Source organism: Protomyctophum bolini (genome assembly GCF_963924005.1).
Source record: "Protomyctophum bolini genome assembly, chromosome: 8".
NCBI classification, from domain to species: Eukaryota; Metazoa; Chordata; class Actinopteri; order Myctophiformes; family Myctophidae; genus Protomyctophum; species Protomyctophum bolini.
In genome coordinates this window covers 7,197,073-7,216,000 of record NC_137869.1, presented here as the reverse complement: position 1 = coordinate 7,216,000, position 18,928 = coordinate 7,197,073, and the positions used below count along the sequence as shown (strand labels likewise).

The window sequence follows — 18,928 nt, the reverse complement described above, 5'->3', positions numbered from 1 at the left end:
TGTTGCGTCGTTGTTGTCACACGTCTAACCATTAGACATGCGATAACTACAACACGGAACAATAGACTCTAACGACCCTCGGCCATTGAAATGTTAATGCTTAGATGCATGCAGAAGACGCTACATTTCGCTCCCTCCAGAAAGACTGGAGCGCGCAGAGTGCATATGCACGTAGACGGCAGACACACACAGTCCCGACCCAAACACTGAGGAGGTAAAGTAAACGTGACGTTGTTGTGATTAAACATAATGTGCCACGAAAAATAGCTGTCCAAAATAGCTTTCCATAGATGTCCAAACATGATCGCCTCGTTCGGCCAACAAAATATATCTCCCTCCCTTCACAGAAGCGCAGCGATGCCTGATTTATTCTTCGTCGTACACGTGTTATGCTTGCATGCTGAAAATGGCTGATCTACAAGCTCACAGCGCGTTGCGGACGCAACGCGTTGTGAGCTTGTCGATCAGCTATTTTCAGCACGTGGAAATAAGCAGGCTGTGAGAACTGAGACCCTTCACAATAAAAGCATGCAGCATTCACAAGTTGGCTCATAATAAAGAAAGGAAAAGGATTAGGTGGCATTTCACATTTCATATGAGCAATTTTTTTGAAACTGAGGCTCTGTCTCTGTCCTTTTCTTTCTCTTTGAAGTTATTTGATGAGTGCTGTCATGTGTGTTTTTAAAAGTATATTTACTTTTACGTTTTACTATATATTTAATATATATATATTTAATATATATATATATATATATATATATATATATATATATATATATATATATATACACCCCCCCCCCAGGTGTTCCCCGAGATTTTAGGGCTATGAAAAGTGTTCCCTGGGACAAAAAAGGTTGGGAAACACTGCTCTACTGTACTGTACTGTACTGTACTGTACTGGCACACCCGAAATCATCACATATACAGTTAATATGTGCATGTGTGTTTGTGTGTGTGTGTGTGTGTGTGTGTGGTAAATGGTGCATTTATATAGCGCCTTTATCCAAGGCGCTTTACATAGATTGTGCATTACATTCACCCATTCATACACCGATGGCAGCGGAAACCATGCAAGGCACCAACTAGCACATCGGGAGCAATTAGGGGTTCAGTGTCTTGCTCAAGGACACTTCGACAGTAACTCTGGGGGAGCCCGGGTTCGAACTGGCAACCTTGCGGTTCCCATCCAGGCACTCTACCCCTGAGCCACCGCCGCCCCCGTGTGTGTGTGTTAGGTTGCACACAGGTGGTGAAAAACAACCATGCTATTTTCATGCTCCTACCCACCCAGCCAGCCACCCACACAGCTCCCTAAGGGAGTGGTTGCACCACTCAAAAAATATATGCTATGCAGGTTAGTTGTGAGTGAGGTGGATACGAGTCTTACTTTCAGGCATGATGTGGTGCATGGCAACAGACAGGAAGAAGATGGCGTCACTGTAGTAGGCCCCAGAGCCGGCGCTGAAGTGCTTCTGCATGGCTTCCACGATGGGGAAGAGTTTCTGGGTGAGGGCCACAACGTCATGGAACACCACCTACAGTACACAGGACATTAAGACAGTGTGAACATGTGATGGAAATATGTAGTTATTATGCAAATAATATGTATGATGAACCCTTTGGGTTAACAGTCAAGAGGCGCTTTGTACTTGCAGTTAAGTTATTGTTGACCAAACGATACTTAAAGCATAGCTGGGCGGGAACCCCTTTTTTGGTGTTTTACCCCTTCAGGCCAGGAACACATTTTGGGGTTCTGTACTGTACAGTATGTACAGTATTCAAAATTTTAAAAAAAAGAATTGATGCTGCTATATAAATATTTTAAGTTTTTCAGGAAATCCCCAGCTAAATGACTGATAGTTAGGAATCTAATTGGACCTTTATGGGTCTGTAACTCAGAATGTACTCCTTTTGTACACCTCTCCCCGAGACCCCCCGTCCCACAGACGGATGGGGGGGTCCGTTCCTGGTGTCTGTACAGTGGCCTTAAATAGTTAGGCATACAAATTTGGGGGTCCTCAAACAGAATAGGTTTGAGAACCACTTTGAGCCGAATGCGAACAAAAATGAAAGCCTGGGTAACGAGGCTAGAGAACCACTGCTCCAGAGAACTCCAGGGCTGCTCTCTCATGCACCTTCTTGTCTGCAGGTTAAGGTGGTTGCACACCCGCCGCGTTTTTCGGAAAACCGATGGAGAAACGCAGCTAAAAATCAGAATTCGCATTCCGGATTTCCGGTGTGCGCCCTTTACTGTGATACCTCCCGTTCGTTACCGTGACCCCTGCCTAATCCCACGATGCACTACTTTTGGCCTGATCATGTGAATCTCTTGCCAGATTACTGAGAGAGGATTGAGAGAGAAAAATAAAGTAACCACTGAATTCCCCGTGAAAGCCTTCATCCCTGCATGCAGAAAAGTCAACAAATATGCCCAGGAACACATAGATTAGGCCTAACATGCAGTGCTTTTAGAGATTAGAATGGAGAGAGAGGGGCAAGTGATGAGAATGTTTGGATTCATTCTGCTCAATAGGGATGCCATATTTTAAAGATCACTCCCACGCGCCTGCGATGGGTAATAATCATTTAATGTAATCTAAAGGATTATAGTAAACCCCTGGCTTGTATGGAAATCAGTGCTGCCCAGGTCTACTGCCAACATTGTGGGATAAGGAGAGGCAAGGTAACGTAGGGTATGGTGCATTTTATTTTATTTTTTAAGTGGTGCAACCACTTCCTTAAGTAACTTTGTGTGCACCTGGGTGGCTGGCTGGCTACCTGTGTCTGAGCACCAAAATTGCATTTGGTTGGTTTTCAAAACCAAGTGTCACTGTTGTGCAGTAACACACACAATAAGTTAATAACATACATATTAACTGTATATATATGATGCTTTCAGGTGTATCAGTACAGTACAGGGACGCCCTGGGGACCCCCACATGGTATTGGTAACTGTCATTTCTCAACAGTTTCGGACGCGGGGCGGCTCGCCGGAAACGGCCCGGCCCCCTGGGCGCGTTCCTGGGGGTCTGAAAGTTCCGGGGACCCGCACACCGAGTTGCACCACTTCACACGGGTGTGATTTTTTATATAAAGAGCTAGATCAAAACAGCCCCTGGTAAAATGTTACCAACATTTTGTTTAGAAGATACACTTGCAGAGAAACTAACAGTATGTAGAAGAGACGCGTGCAACTGCACAAATAGAGCAGAATAAGGTCAAGCATACATACGGTATGCAAAAGACTTAGTTGTCGTATTCTAAAGCAATGTTTATACCCAGACTTTCACTGCCTAACGGTAACCTGTGGCCTTCCACATTTTTATATGTAGCCACCAATGGTCAGAATATGTTGTAATTTCCCCCAGGCTCGTGCCTACAGGGAACCCAAATTCAACATTTATAACGGACATGTATTTCAGGATTATACCTTGTACATTTTATAGCAAGACATGATGCCTTTTAAGAGCTTCCCTTGAATAATTCAGAAACTAACCATGAGAAAAACAAATGTTTGCTACTTAAGTTGCAACAACCTTGACAACATAAATAATGTATTGAAGGCTTAGGAAATCTCAAGTCTAATAGCAGTACAGTACAGTACAGGACAGGTTCAGGCAGAACATAAGGTTAAAAGAAAGTTACTCCAGGAAAGCTGGTACAAGAAAAGGTGAGCAACCACCATGCAGTAAAAAGTAATGCAATGGGCCTAAGACATGTTTCCCTTTATGGTATCGTCTTGCCATTTTTTGTAGGCATGACACAACAATGTCATTCTTCATTAAGTATAATAATATATAGCGCCTTGCACACAAGTAGGCCATGTATGGTTGTTTTCGCCCCTGTTCGCCAGTGTGTTCATCCATTTATGAACAGCTAGTTGTACCGATCGGTGTGAAACACTCCATGTAGGCCAGGGAAAGGAACCTCTGCCTACATTTTTCGAATCGGCCTCATGGTGGCGCTATAACAAGCCACATTATGTGTTGTCTAGATTAGAACTCTTGAAACGCAAGTCATACAATCAAAATGCACTTTCTTCAAAGCATACTTTTTGCTACTACTAAGATTTTGTCCCAAATCGATCTGTGGTCACATGACCAAGATGCATCCATCAAGAGTTTTCATTCCGATTGGCTTTCAAAGGTTGCGGAGGTGCCCTATTGGCACAAATGATGAATGCAGCGTCTGATTGCCATTAACCTTTCCATGCAGTGTGCACACTCCTTGTGATCAATAAGTCATAACCCCAAAAATACCCAAGGCACACTGCTTTGCAAAATCATGAGACAAAATAAAATAGAGGTCTGACTTTTACTTTACTTTGTGATCAATAAGTCATAACCTGCCACTCAGGTGGAAGAGCGCATCACTGCATGCCTGGCTGACATCTCACAGTGGATGTCCTCCAACCACCTCAAGCTGAACCCAGACAAGACTGAGCTTCTCTTCTTTCCAGCTAAGTCCTGCCCTATGCGGGAGCTAACTATTTCCGTAGACAACGCCCTGGTAACGTCTGTCCCAACAGCCAGGAACCTTGGTGTTGTCCTGGACAGTCAGTCAGCTCTCGTTCAAAACTCACATCACAGCTGTCACTCGATCCTGTAGTTCACGCTCTAGTCTATAACATACGACAAATTAGACCGTTCCTCACCCAGGAATCAGCCCAGCTCCTAATCCAGACAACAGTCTTGTCAAAACTCGACTATTGCAACTCCCTCCTTACTGGCCTACTGGCATGTGCACTTGAGCCTCTCCAACTGATCCAAAATGCAGCAGCTCGCTTGGTCTTCAACCAGCCAAAATTCTCATGTCTCCCCCCTGCTCCGCTCCCTGCACTGGCTCCCGGTCGCTGCCCGCACAGAATACAAAACTCTGATGCTGGCATTCAAAGCAACCAAAGGTATGGCTCCCCCATATCTTGCAAGCATGATTGAACCCTACAAACCCTCCCGCGCACTCATATCAGCCAACGCAGGAAAGCTGGAAGTACCCTCACTAAAAACGCAGGGACAACGCTCCACACGTCCCAAACTCTTCTCCCTTCTGGCCCCAAAACTGTGGAATGCACTTCCCGTTGCAATCAGAACTGCAGCATCACTCCCAATCTTCCGCCGTAGTCTGAAAACCCACCTTTTCAGACTCCATCATGGCCCATAGCACTTACCCTAACCCCTTAGATAGCACTTTTTAGACTTAGAAAGCATTTGAAACAGACTAATAGCATGTCATGTAGAGTAGACACAGACAGCACAATAATTGCATTGTATGTAGTCATAGCACTTCATAGTACATATGTATAGTTTATATGTATAGTGTCATTATATAGATATGTTCTAGTTACGTTCTTAGCTTACGCACGTTTCATGATAAATGCATTTTATATTTGTGATGTATTCCCATGCCTTTTTGTTCTTGCTTAATGTAAATCGCTCTGGATTAAGAGCGTCTGCTAAATGCCTAAATTGTAAATTGTCTCAAGATAGTCATAACCGAGGGCGAGGCACACTTCTTGGCAAAAGCAGCGTGCCTCTGTATTTTCTGGGTTATGACTTATTGATCACAAGGCAAAGCACAACTCTTAACCGCTTACCTCTGTCTGGTCTTAAGATTTTAGATTGTTTGCAGGAGTGAGAATAATACTTGCTGCATCTAAACCACTAAATGCATAAAACATTAATAGGGACACTGGTGGGGACACTGGTACAGTTCTAAAATTAACTGCTTGAATGTGGAAGTTTCCAAGTGCATCGTGCCATAATAAATGTGGAGTGATGTCCAGCAGTAATGACCCATGGGCAACGTGTCACTCAATAGACGTTCTGTCCCCACTCCCATGAGGGTAATTATGCCAGGCTCTGGCATAATTACCATCTTGTCTTCTTGCTTGTTTGAGATGAATACTGCAATTCAAGGACTCAGTTGGGTATCGGCAGATGAGATTTCTTTATTCTTCATTTTTGAAAGTGTATTCAACTATTCATGCAAAACCGAAATAGGGGGGGGGGGGGGGGGGAGGGGTATCAGTTTCAGCACTGATCCTCCCTGTGCTGCGACTTTCTGCCAGAAAGAGGGAGGGAGGCCAAAGGAGGGGGATTTGGGCAGTTATATGCAAGTTGTAAACAAGTTTGTTATCTTGTGCTCTGTGAGACATATAAAAGAAAGGAAGGCAAGCCAGGACACCACAGCAAACAGACAGCAAGAGAGCACCTTGGGCAATAGGAACAACCTGGTGGGATGGCTCCAATACAACTCCAACACTGGATTGTGGAAGACCAACACTGCCCCCATGTGTCTCAACAGACGCATTCAAAATGTGCCTTTGCCCATCTCTTGTTATTATGCATTTATTCATAGAGCCCTGGCCCCTGTGCTCATCTTTTCTTTCCTTTCTTATTGCTTTCAAATTGAATTTCAGCTTCACCCAGCTGATGGTTGCTCAGATGGGCATGATGAGCGCTTGCAGTAAGGCAGGTAGGGAGACGAATCGGTGAACATCTGATTACCAGATGGACTCTGTACCCACTAAACTAGGGTGGGAATGCTAGCTACCGTCCTTTACGTCCTGTCACACACAGTGCAGTGTGCGGATTCAACTCCAACTGGTGCGCAATCTCATTTGGTATAGTATTGGAGAGGAAGGAACTAGCTAAATTGTACCATGAAAAGTTGTTTAATGCTTACTGTCCTACAAAGCTGTTTTTTATTATTATTTGTGTAAGCAATAGGTCAAATTAGCCTTCTGTGATTTGGGGGGATAAACAATTAACTCAAGAATATATTTATAATTATTGTAATATCACTAAAATGCCGACCAGTTGATTGCTTTTAAACCCAATATCAGCCAATGTTTCCGTAGTTACTGCACTTTGGCTTTGCAAGGCAGTTTATAAATCAAACCTTTGACTTAATCCACACATTAAAAAATAAACATGCAAGAGTTAGGGGACTTGATGAACCTTAAAATCAGCAGGGGGTGCAAGTGCAATACATCAAGACATCTACAACAGCAGACCTACCTCATACTTAAACGTTGCATCCAGGAGAAATTCCTGGAGCATCCTTTGGCCCAGTTCTTGGCTGGCCTGGTCACTCACAAAATGAAGGACGAGCACCTCGCCTTCCAGGAAGTGGCCATGTTTCACCATGGACAACATGGCCACCTTGAACTTGTCCTGCAGGCTCCTGCTCTTGTCCACCTTGGTGAACATCATGAGCACGTGGTAGTGCCGAGTACTGCCCGAGGCCCCCGGGCCGTTCTCTCTCCGCGGCCGGCTCTCCTCCTCGCTCCCCTGTCGCTCCTCCCCGCCTTCCTCCTCCTCCTCCTCCTCGGCCCTATCTTCGTGCGACAGCCGGGTGTCCAGAGACAGGTCGGCGTCGTTCCTGTTGGCATTGTGGCTGGCCTGCGTCTGCTTGATCCGCTTAGTGGTGCTGGAGAAGTTCTGCTTCTCGGCGCCAAAGTAGTAAAAGGCCACGACAGCGAGGGCCGCGGCCAGCAGGAGCACCAGCTGATAGGACCTGAAGGTGCTGAGCCTTCCCATGGTGCTGGCTACCACTCGTAGGAAGCCCATATCTCCCCACAGAAGCGCTGCTGCGATTTCCTGTTCATGGCAGGGAAAGGGCGGCTTTACATGACAGCCCAGGCGACATCCCCGTAGTACCTCGATGTGAGAGTTCAGGAGGAAGCTTCTTATCAACACACAGAGATAAGCCTATTCCTGCAAGAAAGAACATGTTCTGTCACCGTTGAGCCTGTTTTTTTTTTGGCAGACATTTGCATCTTGAATAGTCACACAAATACCAGATCTATAAGCTCACATCACATTCGTGACATGATATGTTGTGAGTTGTGAGCATGACAGCTCTGTTTTGTTCAGCAGTATGCTCACTATAGTAACATAAAATGACACAGCCAATGTGAATTGGTAGAAAAAATTCATTTTATAGAACGGATTTACTACTGCTAATGAGTTTGTTAAATTAGCAGTACTTTATTACTAGCCCCATATGTGCCCTCTCCCTACGCTCGTAGGGAGAGGGCACATATGGGGCTACTTTATTACTAGCCCCGCAAGCAGAACCCGAATGTAGTAAAGTTTCTGACACTTTTATGACTCAGCCCGGTTCGGTTCGGATTGGGCTGACCCAGGGGGTTCCGAGAGGGGCTACTTTATTACATGACCTGGTGAATGGAAAATGGTGGACCCTGGCTGCAGTTTAAACAAGTGCAATGCATTATCATGGTGTCGTCCACAGTAAAGATTGTGTTGAGTTGTGCTTTAGTTTGAAATGTACCCATTCTGCAATAAATACTTCAATCAATCAAAATATTGTAGAGAATAGTGGGTTTGTATAGAGCAGCAGGTTCAATTGGGTCCAGGGAGGGACTTTGGTGGAGAGTTGTTTTTGTTATTGCTTTCCAATAAAGCATTCTATTTATAATTAAAAACCACGTATTAAAGACCCTGTTCAATTTTTTTCGGCTATTCTAAACTAGCCCATGCATGACGTGTGAGCTTGCTTGCAGAGCTGCCATTTTCCAAATACATATTGAGTCTGACAAATGTTGACAACTCTTCTGAGTCTTCTCGAACTGTGGTCCCTTCCCTGGTACAAAACCTTTTCAAACGGGGGTCCGCGGCCATGCAACATATCAAATGTATGAGAACCAACACTGTAGCTCTGGTCCATGGAGTTGGAAGGAAGGAGCTAGAATCCTTCATCTCCTTCTAACGCCATATGGACCAGATGAATATGGGAGTGGTGTTTTACTTACAGCTCTGTTGTCAGAGTTCGTAGCTTTCCTCGTTCCAACGTGATGATGACAGCTTGTTCAGGCTTTGAGTCAAACCAGCAGCTTCTTTGAGGAACAACACATTTCGCTGGGACTACGTTATAATGCATTTCATAGCAAGTAAACACGCAAGTCGCAGATTGACACACACTCCAGCAGCCACTGCGAGGCTGCCGCTGAATAACAGAACTCAATGTTGACAAGCTGGCTTAGCCACAATGCTAATCACCCAGCACTGCCAATGATGCGCTTATGCGTCGCTTATTTGTCACATCCCCCAACTCTTAAGTAGTATTATTGTAGTACGATAGCGTGGACGTTATTGTGAGACAATGCGCTATATGTGACTGTGTGCCTGTTGTGAATGTGCGGTATCTTAATAAACACGTCAAAACACAACATGGTTTTGAGCGGTGAAACGTGATAAGACTTTTTTCTTCGTTGACTTTTATTGGCGGGTTGCGCTCGCAGTGAAAGGCAGCCTCCGCCACCTTCTGGAGCTATGCATAAAACAAAGTACTAGTATCTAATGTAAAGTGCGGTAACCAACCGGACATTGGAATTGTAACTGTTTCTTATGCTGAACAATACCGGGACTCCCTCTTTCGTCCATGGACGCACATACTTTCCTCAAAATGTCGTAAAGAGTGTGTCACATTAAAATGTCTACCGTATGTAAACAACTCCCCCGCAAAGAGCAGCGCTTTGAACAATAAACATGTGTGCGTCAAGTAACCCACTGACCACACAACACGACCAGAAGTGCGTTGATGTTGTTGCTTCGAAATAAAATTGAGAGGCACAAAACGAATCACAGAGGGCTACAATTATGAACGTTTTTTGTATTAAATACAAACTAAATAAATAACAATAATGTAGATTGATGAATTGTGGTGAAATGTTTTCCTGTGTATATCCGTACGTCTCTAAATGTTTTAATGCTTTATGGTGTCGTCCACTCACAGTTAACAGTTTTTGTATTGAGTTGTACTTGTGTAATTCTGAAAACTGTTAACCTTCTATCAAAAACGGATTAAAATATTTCCAACTCCTAGATAATTAGAATATAAAACACGTCTCCACTGCTAATTTCTATTTTTTTAAATGAATAAATAAATCAATCAATTTCATTTAATTTTATTTTTAGGGGCGGTTCTCTTTTATTCTGAAGTAAAAAAACGGAACTTGCAGTTGTGTTTACGTGTGACGTAATGCTGCTTACCTTTCCATTGTTGAATTTGTTGTGTGTGTATGTGTGTCTGGTCGCGCGGCGGTAGAGTTACTGCTAGTCATCTCTACTACACCGTTCACACAACATGTTGGTTTTCGCTCGTGCTTGACGACCAGCGCGCATCTATTTTCTTGGAATAGTGCATTTTTACACCACTGGGTATTTTTTTTTAAATCAACCCTCGTGTTATTATTAGGTTTAAATAAACCGCACCGCCGTACAGGCTAGCACTTTAGCTAGCTGGGCTACCTTGCTAACAATCGGCAGCAGCACCAAAAATGAGTGTCCACACGAACGTGATCCAGGTGACCAACGTGTCCCCCAGCACCACCTCGGAGCAGATGAGGACTCTGTTCGGGTTCCTGGGGAACATCGAGGAGCTCAAGTTGTTTCCCCCAGAGTGAGTAGTAGTAATTTGAGTTTTTGGTCTGCAGCCCAGGCGTTAATTTAACACTGCAGGCCCTGTGTTGTGTTGTATCCCGGAGGAGGGAGGCCTGGCGCGGGTTAAACTCGCCCCGGCGGCTGAAAGGAACCATAGAAAGGAACAGATAAGCTAATGTACCGTTAACTTGTAGATCTGTTTTTTTTACTCTGTCAGGCAAATATAAGATACTGGTACATATGCTACTATGTTATAACGTTATTGATTGTAGCTAATTTAATGTTAACCTAAATCTATGCCGCGGAGATGCTAACTAAAAAGAGGAGATCCATTTTGTTCAACCGGATTTATGAATCCTCATACGTGCATTCACTGTAACGGGAAGTCCATTAGCTGATGCCAAATTTCAATGATCCTCCTCCAGACCCTAGTAGTTTAGAAGCTAAGCCACTTGACCTGAAACGCCATGTTCATTGTAGCAGAAGCTAATTGATTGAATTGTCTGTGCTTTGTCGTTTTTCACTCTTCAAATTACACCTGGCGTCGGTACAGGTAGGAAATGTAAGACACACTGTCCATTTCTGTCCCCAGGTAGAGATTAGAATGATATCTACAAGGGAGAGACAAACCCAACATTTAAATTCCACTTCAGAGAGAAGGCATGTCGGAAACCCTTTGTTTGTATTCTTTGCACAACATGTTTGTATTTTCTTCCAGTGACTCTCCCTTGCCTGTGACTTCACGTGTCTGTTTTGTAAAGTTCCATGAGTCCGAATCAGTGGGTGTGTCCCAGCATCTGACGAACACGGTCTTCGTGGACAGGGCCCTAATTGTCGTCCCATTTGCTGAAGGTGGGTTTCTGTTTTCATTTTTGCCTCTCCTTTACTGTATAGGAAAGGTGCAACACGATGTCTAGAGTTAGACACATTTTGATAGGGCCACAGACACTGCCACTTGTGAATTAGTCTCACTGATCAAAGTTGGAATGCAAATCTATCAAAGCTTCACATTGCTTGATCGCTGTAGGGATATAATGGGGAAATGTATGTGTTCCCATGTCATACAACCTAGCCTTTTTTGTAAACCTCTCTCTCTGTGATTTGTGTTGTGGTTTTCGTAGTGGACAAGGCATTTGCAGAGAGCCCCTTCCTTGCTGGCTGAAATGGTCCTCTGCTGCCGTCAGGAGATAATAAAATAATCGCACCCAGGCTCGCAAGCCCCTTCTCACTGTTGTTATGCCGTAAAATATTAACTCTCTTTTCTCTCTCTCTCTCTTTGTTCAAGGCATCTTTTCATTAAAAGATTAGCCATACAATTACCTTTAAAAAAGATGCAGGAATCTGGAATGAAGACGTTTTGAAAACAAACTATTTGTTCCAAATTTGACTTGCTTAAATCAGTGGGTATGTAAAGAAAACTGCAAAAGCATGTAAGTTAGATAAACTGATTGGTTATGCATGCTAGATGTGGAAGTCATTGCCAGCAGATGCTCTGGAAAGTTATCAGCAGCACACACTTTAGCTACTGATGACATCCACTCATGCTAAGCTCTCTTCCATTTATAGCCACAACAAATTCACCCTAGCCATATTTTAACACTGTACACAGAGTCAGTGCTTCTGTTCCTAAATTTGCGCTAACACATCAGAGGTAGCCTCTGCTTGATGTTGCAGTGAATTATGCTTTTTATTGTTCCTCTCCAGACATAACTCTCAAAGGGTTGAGTGAATTTGACATTTAACGGTGGTGTTTCTTTTTGTTGTTGTGTTTTACAGTTCTTTTTCCTGGTTCAGCCAGCCCTATATACCAGGCCCTGCTGAAAATGCCACCAACAGTTTTGTCTTCTGCAGCCTTATCCTGTTTCTCAAGTGTTGTCTGTTGTGTACGAGTGTATGTTTGTTTTTGTTGGTATGTGTGTGTGTGTGTGTGTGTGTGTGTCTCTCTCTCTCTCTCTGTCTCTCTCCATGGAAATATAAGTTGTTAGATTTAAAATTAGACTATTTTCAGATTGCTCAACCATGGATCATCATCTCCATAAGATTTTCCCTTTTTATTTGTACTGTTTTTGTGTTTTATTTCTCAGCATTGGCCACATTGTTCACGATTCTATCAAGGCTTTTGGTGGCAATAGCCCTTACTTGATATGATCTCCTCAATGCTATGTATCCCCAAATGTAACGGTAACATGGATAGCACTACTACTATATTGTGGCTAATCTAAGCGCTATGGTGAGCTCCTAAAAATGTAGCCCCTGGTAAAAGCCCAGAGATATAGTTCCACTTTGTCTGTATGGTAATGGTAAGTGATGCACCATAAGTGATTGAATGTACCCTACTTGTCTACACCCAAACTATGAACTTTGTTTTTTTGTATCTCGATGTTCTTTGTGTGCTTTATAGCGAAGCAGCCAACGCGAGTCGCTTGTTCATAAAACATTGAGAGCACACCCCACTGGACAACCGGCTGTGCTTGCTTACGTTTGGTTCATGACTTAAAAAACAAGTACAGGTGATAAAATCTTGGCAGTGTGTATTGTGACTTATGAAAATCATAGCTGCTACTTTCTGAAATGATTACTATTTTGGAAGGAGAAAAAATGTTAGGGAGCAACATTTACAGACAAGACAAAAAGTGGAATGTATTTTCTTTTGTTGCATCTCTCTTTTTCTCTCTGCTGGGTAAGAGTAGTTAAACTCAGGTGGCCTGTCTGTACAATAAGTCTTGTCTGAGTGTTGTGAATAAGGGTTTTAGATATTTCCTTATTTATGTGTTCTCTTTCTCCAGGAGTTATTCCTGATGAGACTAAAGCTCTGTCGCTGCTAGCTCCAGCCAATGCTGTGGCAGGAATGATGCCAGGTGGAGGCCTTCTTCCAACGCCAAATCCTATGGCATCGGTGAGTGTTTGTTGGACTGTCTACTACTTAAGCCATATGTACTTTGTCGTACTTTTGACTCGTCTCCTAATCCAGGGCGCTCTCCGTGGTTTTGAACGGATCTATATACTGGCGCTTAATTTCTGCTCCTCATCCGCCTCTCCCGCAAAATATGAACGCCTTTTGGATCATATATCGTATAAATTAAAACGATCGCAATGTAAGCTAGCAATGTAAAGTAAACTTTTTTTTGTGGATTGTTTCCGGATCGTGGGTTTCAGAGTAAACAGAGCTCCTATTTTGAAGAACTTCCAGCACTGATTGTGTTAACCTTTTCCTTCATTCAATCAAGACTCAGAGTAACTATGACTGCCTGATGTTCCAGATGGGAGGGACGCCTTTCGGAGGTCCCAATATGGAACAAATGGCCGCCATGGGAATGGGAGGACATAACATGAACCCCCAGGTAAGGACTTGAATTAACTGCGTTCTGTCACTAGTGTATTTATTTGTTCAATCTTGTTTCAAATCGATAACATCCCAAAATGGACTCATCTCTCTCCTCAGGCATTTTCAGCCGACTTCCTGAAGCTCATGCAATCCATGGATCCATCCATGAAGTAAGAAAACAGTTCCCCAACAGAACCGTCTCTTATTAACCCATTCTGAGATCAGATTCTAAAAATGTCTTCTACATCCTGGCAGTTTTCTGAAAAAGCTATGTTTCTATGTCAGTGGTTCTTCGATTTTTCGTAGCGCGGTGGCGCGCTATGAGCTTGTAGATCTGCTATTTTTCAATAGCTAAATTATAACAATGTTTAAAACACCAAAAGGAGTTCCCGCCCAAAATGGGTTAAGGAGATACTGCACTCGGCTATCTGTGATTTGAATAATTTAATCCATTCATGTCCTTGCAGGATGAATCAAATGGCAGCTGGACTACACATGAACCAGGGAATAAAAAATGAAAACAAGGAGATTGAGGAGGCCATGAAGAGAGTCCGTGAGGCGCAGTCGCTCATCTCTGCAGCTATTGAACCAGGTAGTTTGTTTTGCTGTGTATTTAATTTCTGTACCAAAGCATGAGGTATTTGAACTGTCTGTTCTGCAGGTTAGGGAGACAACCCTGCAGCATGATATATTCCATCATCTCATTACATCAACTTGTCCTGTCCTTGATATTTGCAGAAAAGAAGGACGATAAGCGCAAACATTCACGCTCCCGGTCAAAGTCGAGGCGCAGGAGGTCAAGGTCTCGCTCCAAACACAGGTAAACAAGCAATGGGCATTAGTTCTGTTAGTTAAAATGCACAGAACACACTGGTACATATTACAATCTTGTCAGCTCCCAAGTGCTTTGCATGTTCTTTAGCACTGGGGGTTTCAAATATGTTGGTAATTTAATTCAGAGCAGGAGAGCCATGTTTAGAAGTGTATTTGTGTGTCTGTTAGCAACAAGAGCACAACCAAGCAATTTATCCAAGCATCTACTGACTAACCCTGGCATCCTGATTCATTATAGACCAGCGAAAATGTATTAAATATACATACACACACACGTTAAATAAAGGGGATTATGGGGTTGACAACAGCTGACGGACAGGTCAAATATTTTTCCTAACTGCAATGAAAGGAATAATGTATGCAATATTTTAGTGTGAGCATTTTGAAAATGGAGGGGCTAATATAAGAGGTGAACACTGGGCGTTAAGTAGTGCTGCTCACTGGGAATGGCTGTGGTTCATCAACAATGCAAGGAATGTTGTCCACAAATGTCTGGAGTGAACACACAATGTGTTTAAATGTGGTCACGGAGCTATGTCTAATAGTCTGTAGGACCAGACGGATGACATTAGTATCTGTGTGCAGTCAGTGTCCAAAATTCTTTACCCACCTTTTTCAACCTGCCATATTATTTTGGGCGTGTAATTGTAAAAGTTTTCTTCTACAAACTCACGTCTCGTACATTGTGAGCTTGTAGATCAGTGCTTTAATCCGATTAGTTTTACGTGGCTAAATAAAATTCTTATTCTTTTGGCTAATCCCCAACATTGATAACATTTAGTTATTAGTGTGCATTTTTGTTAAGAATAAAATACATTTTCATCGATTAGAACCTTGATTAGTCACATTGCCTGCACTGGTAAAATATCGCCAACACATCGGTAATCGGTGGCCTAGGACCGTCCAAAAGGGGGATCAGCTTTACTTACCTGTCCTCCTTGTGTCCAGGCGGTCAAAGAGCCGGTCCCGCCGAAGGTCCCACTCCAGGAGCAGGAGAAGGTCCAAGAGCCCGCGGGGGGCAGGGCGGAGGAGGACGGACTCCAGAGACAGACCCGCCCGCCGCAGCAGATCCAGGTCAGCGACGGTCCTCTGTTGTCCTGCTTCTAGCACTGAAACCATTACTTGACAAACCTGCCCAACTATTAGGCGACAGAAAAACTGTGTACTGTTACTTTAAGACACTCATTTTATTTTCCCCCATCTCTTCTACCGTTTAGGGACAAACCGAGGAAGGAGGAGAAGTCTAAGAAACGCTCAAAAACACCCCCCAAGAGTTATAGCAGTGCCCGGAGGTCTCGAAGCATCAGCCGGTAACGATCTCTTAATGATTAATGCACACTACTTTACTCCACGGAAGCTATGTTGTCCATTTGAAAATACATCACTTCTTTTGCAATTACATTCTTTTGCCAAAAGGGTTGTCGAAGTATAAATTAGCCCAAGGTGATAGATACTGTAAATGCAGTGGTGGAAAGTAACTTAGATGTTTTACCACACTATAAAATGTACTAAGTACTTCTTCTGCTATGTAAATGTGAACATGGGGGGGGGAAAGTGATGCCCATAATGCTAATTCTTTTAATACCCTCTACAACAGGAGACGCAAGCGAAGCCGCACTGCATCGCGATCCCCAAAGAGGAAGTTGTCCAGATCTCCCTCTCCTAATAAACGGTGAGAACAGGACACTCCCCTCCGTCCTTTATAGCTCCCAGGAATAGAAGGGAGACATGCTTGTTGTGCATGACACAACTTTATTGAACTCTAATTAATTATTCTTAATGGAGGTTGGGTTTTAAAATGTAATTATAAAAACGGCAATGTGAACAAGTAATAATGGAAGGAAAGCCATTAAGTTGATTCTAATCGTTTTTTTTCCCCCATCACATCCAAAGTCACAAGAAGGAGAAGAAGAAGGACAAGGAGAGAGAGAAGGAACGTGGAGGAAGGAAGGAGGACAGGGACCGCAGCAGAGATGAACGAGAACGCTCCACCAGTAAGAAGAAGAAAGAGAAGGAGAGAGACCGCGACCGCAAGTCTGACAGCGAGAAAGGAGACGTGAAGGTCAGTTGTTGTTTTTTTTCACAGATTCCCTGAAAAGTAACCGCTTTGGACATGTGCAGTTAAAGCCCACCACACACCGGCTGCGTCCGCCGCGCGGCGGACGCAGCCGCCTCCATTATTTTCAATGAACCTATCGCACACCGGCGCCGATAGAACACAGTTCTATTTTCCAGGCGGCGCCGCGCCGCAGACGGTCACAGACGGTGTGCGATGGGCTTAAGTTACCAACTCTGTCTCTGTAGGTAACCAGGGACTATGATGAAGAGGAGCAGGGCTACGACAGTGAAAACTAACTAACTAACTGTCTCTGTAGGTGACCAGGGACTATGATGAAGAGGAGCAGGGCTACGACAGTGAAAACTAACTGTGTCTCTGTAGGTGACCAGGGACTATGATGAAGAGGAGCAGGGCTACGACAGTGAAAACTAACTAACTGTGTCTCTGTAGGTGACCAGGGACTATGATGAAGAGGAGCAGGGCTACGACAGTGAAAACTAACTAACTGTGTCTCTGTAGGTGACCAGGGACTATGATGAAGAGGAGCAGGGCTACGACAGTGAAAACTAACTAACTGTGTCTCTGTAGGTGACCAGGGACTATGATGAAGAGGAGCAGGGCTACGACAGTGAAAAGGAGCGACAGGCAGCAGCCGCAGCAGCAGCGGCGGCGTTGGAGCAGGACGACGATGACGACCAGAAGAGTGACTCTGGGGACTCTGCCTCGTCCGCGCAGAACCAGGAGGAGCCGGAGAGGCCTGAGGTAGACCCAGTCCCCAAGAAGTCTAAGCAGAATGGTTCAGACGACCACCACCAAGAGGACATGGAGATGAGCGACTGACCAGTATATAGTACTCATACTCAACAACACGAGCTACACTGTCCCTTTTGTCATTTTTAAGATTTAACGTTAGGCTACATCAGTGGTTCTCACTAAAAACCTTTTAATTAAAAGACCCCCGTAAATCTGAGCGAGTACCAATGGAATTTGGTTGTTTGTACTCAGAGTTAACCTGTAAGGGTCCATTTGGGAACCCCTCAAGAAACCCTGGCCTGAGGGTCCTGCTGGACCCCACTTTGAGAACCATTGGGCTACATGCTTTCTGTAGTGCCTGGTCCCAGGAAGTGAGAATGATTTGTAGTCTTACTGTACAGTATTCTTTTTTTTTTGCATTTTAAACTTTCTATCCCTTTCTTCCCCCCCCCCCCCCCCCCGTTTCTCATAAGCCCGAGTTATTACTTAGTCGCGTGTGGGTAATGTGCAACAAAAATTGCCAATCCACAAGATGTCAGCGTGTCCGTGCATGACAGGCACAATGCTAAGTGTAAACCAGGCATTACAAAGAAATGGCACTGTTTGGGGGATAGTCAAATGACCTCTGTATTGGACAGAGAATCTAGCAAGCATGTGTAGGAAAGAACGGTAAACATTTTTTTTTAAGGAAAGGGGGTTTAACGAGTATAGGAGAAAAAAAAATCTGAAAACTTCTTTTCATGTATTAAATTGTCCCATTGTTGTGCTTTACATTGAAGAGCTTGTTGAATGTTTTCTTTGAATATTTTTAGTCATGCTGGCATTAGAAGTATGTTCTGCCTTTTGAAATGGTGTACATTATATTTTAAGCATTTCAGCGGCCAGGTTTTGCATCTAAATTGTACAGTCAGACTGTTAACTACATAATGTTGACTACATAATGCCTAATTTATACTTGTAAGTTGTCACACGACGGTGTTGCTCGCTGAAAATAAGAATGCGATGCTGTCCTGCAACATAACAATGGATCATCAATGAGCACCATTTTTCATTTGGTGCGGTTCAGCTTGTTTTCTTCTGGTTTCTGCTCTGTTTGGGGGCTTGTTCAATTGGTATGGAACTGTAACCTTTTCATTTCCGTCCTGCTGTAACACTCCAGCCCTTCTCATATCCCTGTAGATTGAATCAAGTGTTAGTGGATCACAACATGTTTTACAAAGGAAAGTCTGTAATAAAATGGGTCAAATGAGCTTTGCTTCTACGTTTTGTACAACATTCCACTGACTGAAGCATATTGGGAGAATTCCAAATGTTTGGGTGGCGCTACACGCCTTTAGCAGTGTTGCTCATTCCATGATTGCACAATCCTTACACGTTATACCTCGTAAAGGTGACTAATAAGACATTACGTACAATGCCAATTTGCATTATTGAAGGGGAGAATTAAAGAGGTTAAGTTCTAAACTTCTTTGAGGAGTTTAAGGAGCAGTGGGTCACTTGGTGGGCAAGGGTCAAAATGGCAACCTGTTTCAATTCCGCAATTACCATTTC

At 43.7% G+C, this 18,928-nt stretch overlaps 2 protein-coding genes across 6 annotated transcripts in view; one reads left to right on the top strand and one right to left on the bottom strand.

Annotated features, from left to right (window-relative positions):
• The window catches only part of xxylt1 (xyloside xylosyltransferase 1), a 46,216-nt gene extending 37,080 nt beyond the window's left edge, over positions 1-9,136 (bottom strand). The window contains exons 1-3 of the mRNA XM_080770962.1: positions 8,777-9,136; positions 7,020-7,718; positions 1,388-1,535 (exon numbers count right to left, since the gene is read on the bottom strand). Of these exons, the coding sequence (XP_080627088.1) occupies positions 1,388-1,535; positions 7,020-7,571 (700 nt within the window). The 5' untranslated portion in view covers positions 7,572-7,718; positions 8,777-9,136. The remainder of the gene's footprint in view (positions 1-1,387; positions 1,536-7,019; positions 7,719-8,776) is intronic.
• Positions 9,137-10,039: 903 nt separating this feature from the next.
• Positions 10,040-18,626, top strand: LOC308320500 (uncharacterized protein). 5 transcript variants are annotated; one of them, XM_080770952.1, is made up of 12 exons: positions 10,040-10,425; positions 11,125-11,258; positions 13,193-13,302; positions 13,667-13,747; positions 13,849-13,901; positions 14,199-14,323; positions 14,470-14,551; positions 15,514-15,639; positions 15,783-15,875; positions 16,163-16,237; positions 16,459-16,627; positions 17,213-18,626. In XM_080770952.1, exons 1-12 carry the CDS (start codon positions 10,304-10,306, stop codon positions 17,462-17,464), a joined length of 1,422 nt encoding a protein of 473 aa, XP_080627078.1. In that variant the 5' UTR covers positions 10,040-10,303; the 3' UTR covers positions 17,465-18,626. The 5 variants fall into 5 exon arrangements, with proteins under 5 accessions (XP_080627078.1, XP_080627077.1, XP_080627080.1 ...); XM_080770951.1 differs by having other exon boundaries at positions 13,634-13,747; XM_080770954.1 differs by lacking the exon at positions 10,040-10,425 and adding an exon at positions 10,980-10,998 and having other exon boundaries at positions 13,634-13,747.
• Positions 18,627-18,928: the final 302 nt, after the last annotated feature.

What these genes read in the sequence shown, in the direction of transcription:
- LOC308320500 (XM_080770951.1), top strand. Translation starts at nt 10,304, where the DNA reads ATGAGTGTCCACACGAACGTGATCCAGGTGACCAACGTGTCCCCCAGC. An exon ending in TGTCGTCCCATTTGCTGAAG is followed by an intron (nt 11,259 to 13,192) that starts GTGGGTTTCTGT and finishes CTCTTTCTCCAG; the next exon opens with GAGTTATTCCTGATGAGACT. An exon ending in GCCCGCCGCAGCAGATCCAG is followed by an intron (nt 15,640 to 15,782) that starts GTCAGCGACGGT and finishes TCTACCGTTTAG; the next exon opens with GGACAAACCGAGGAAGGAGG.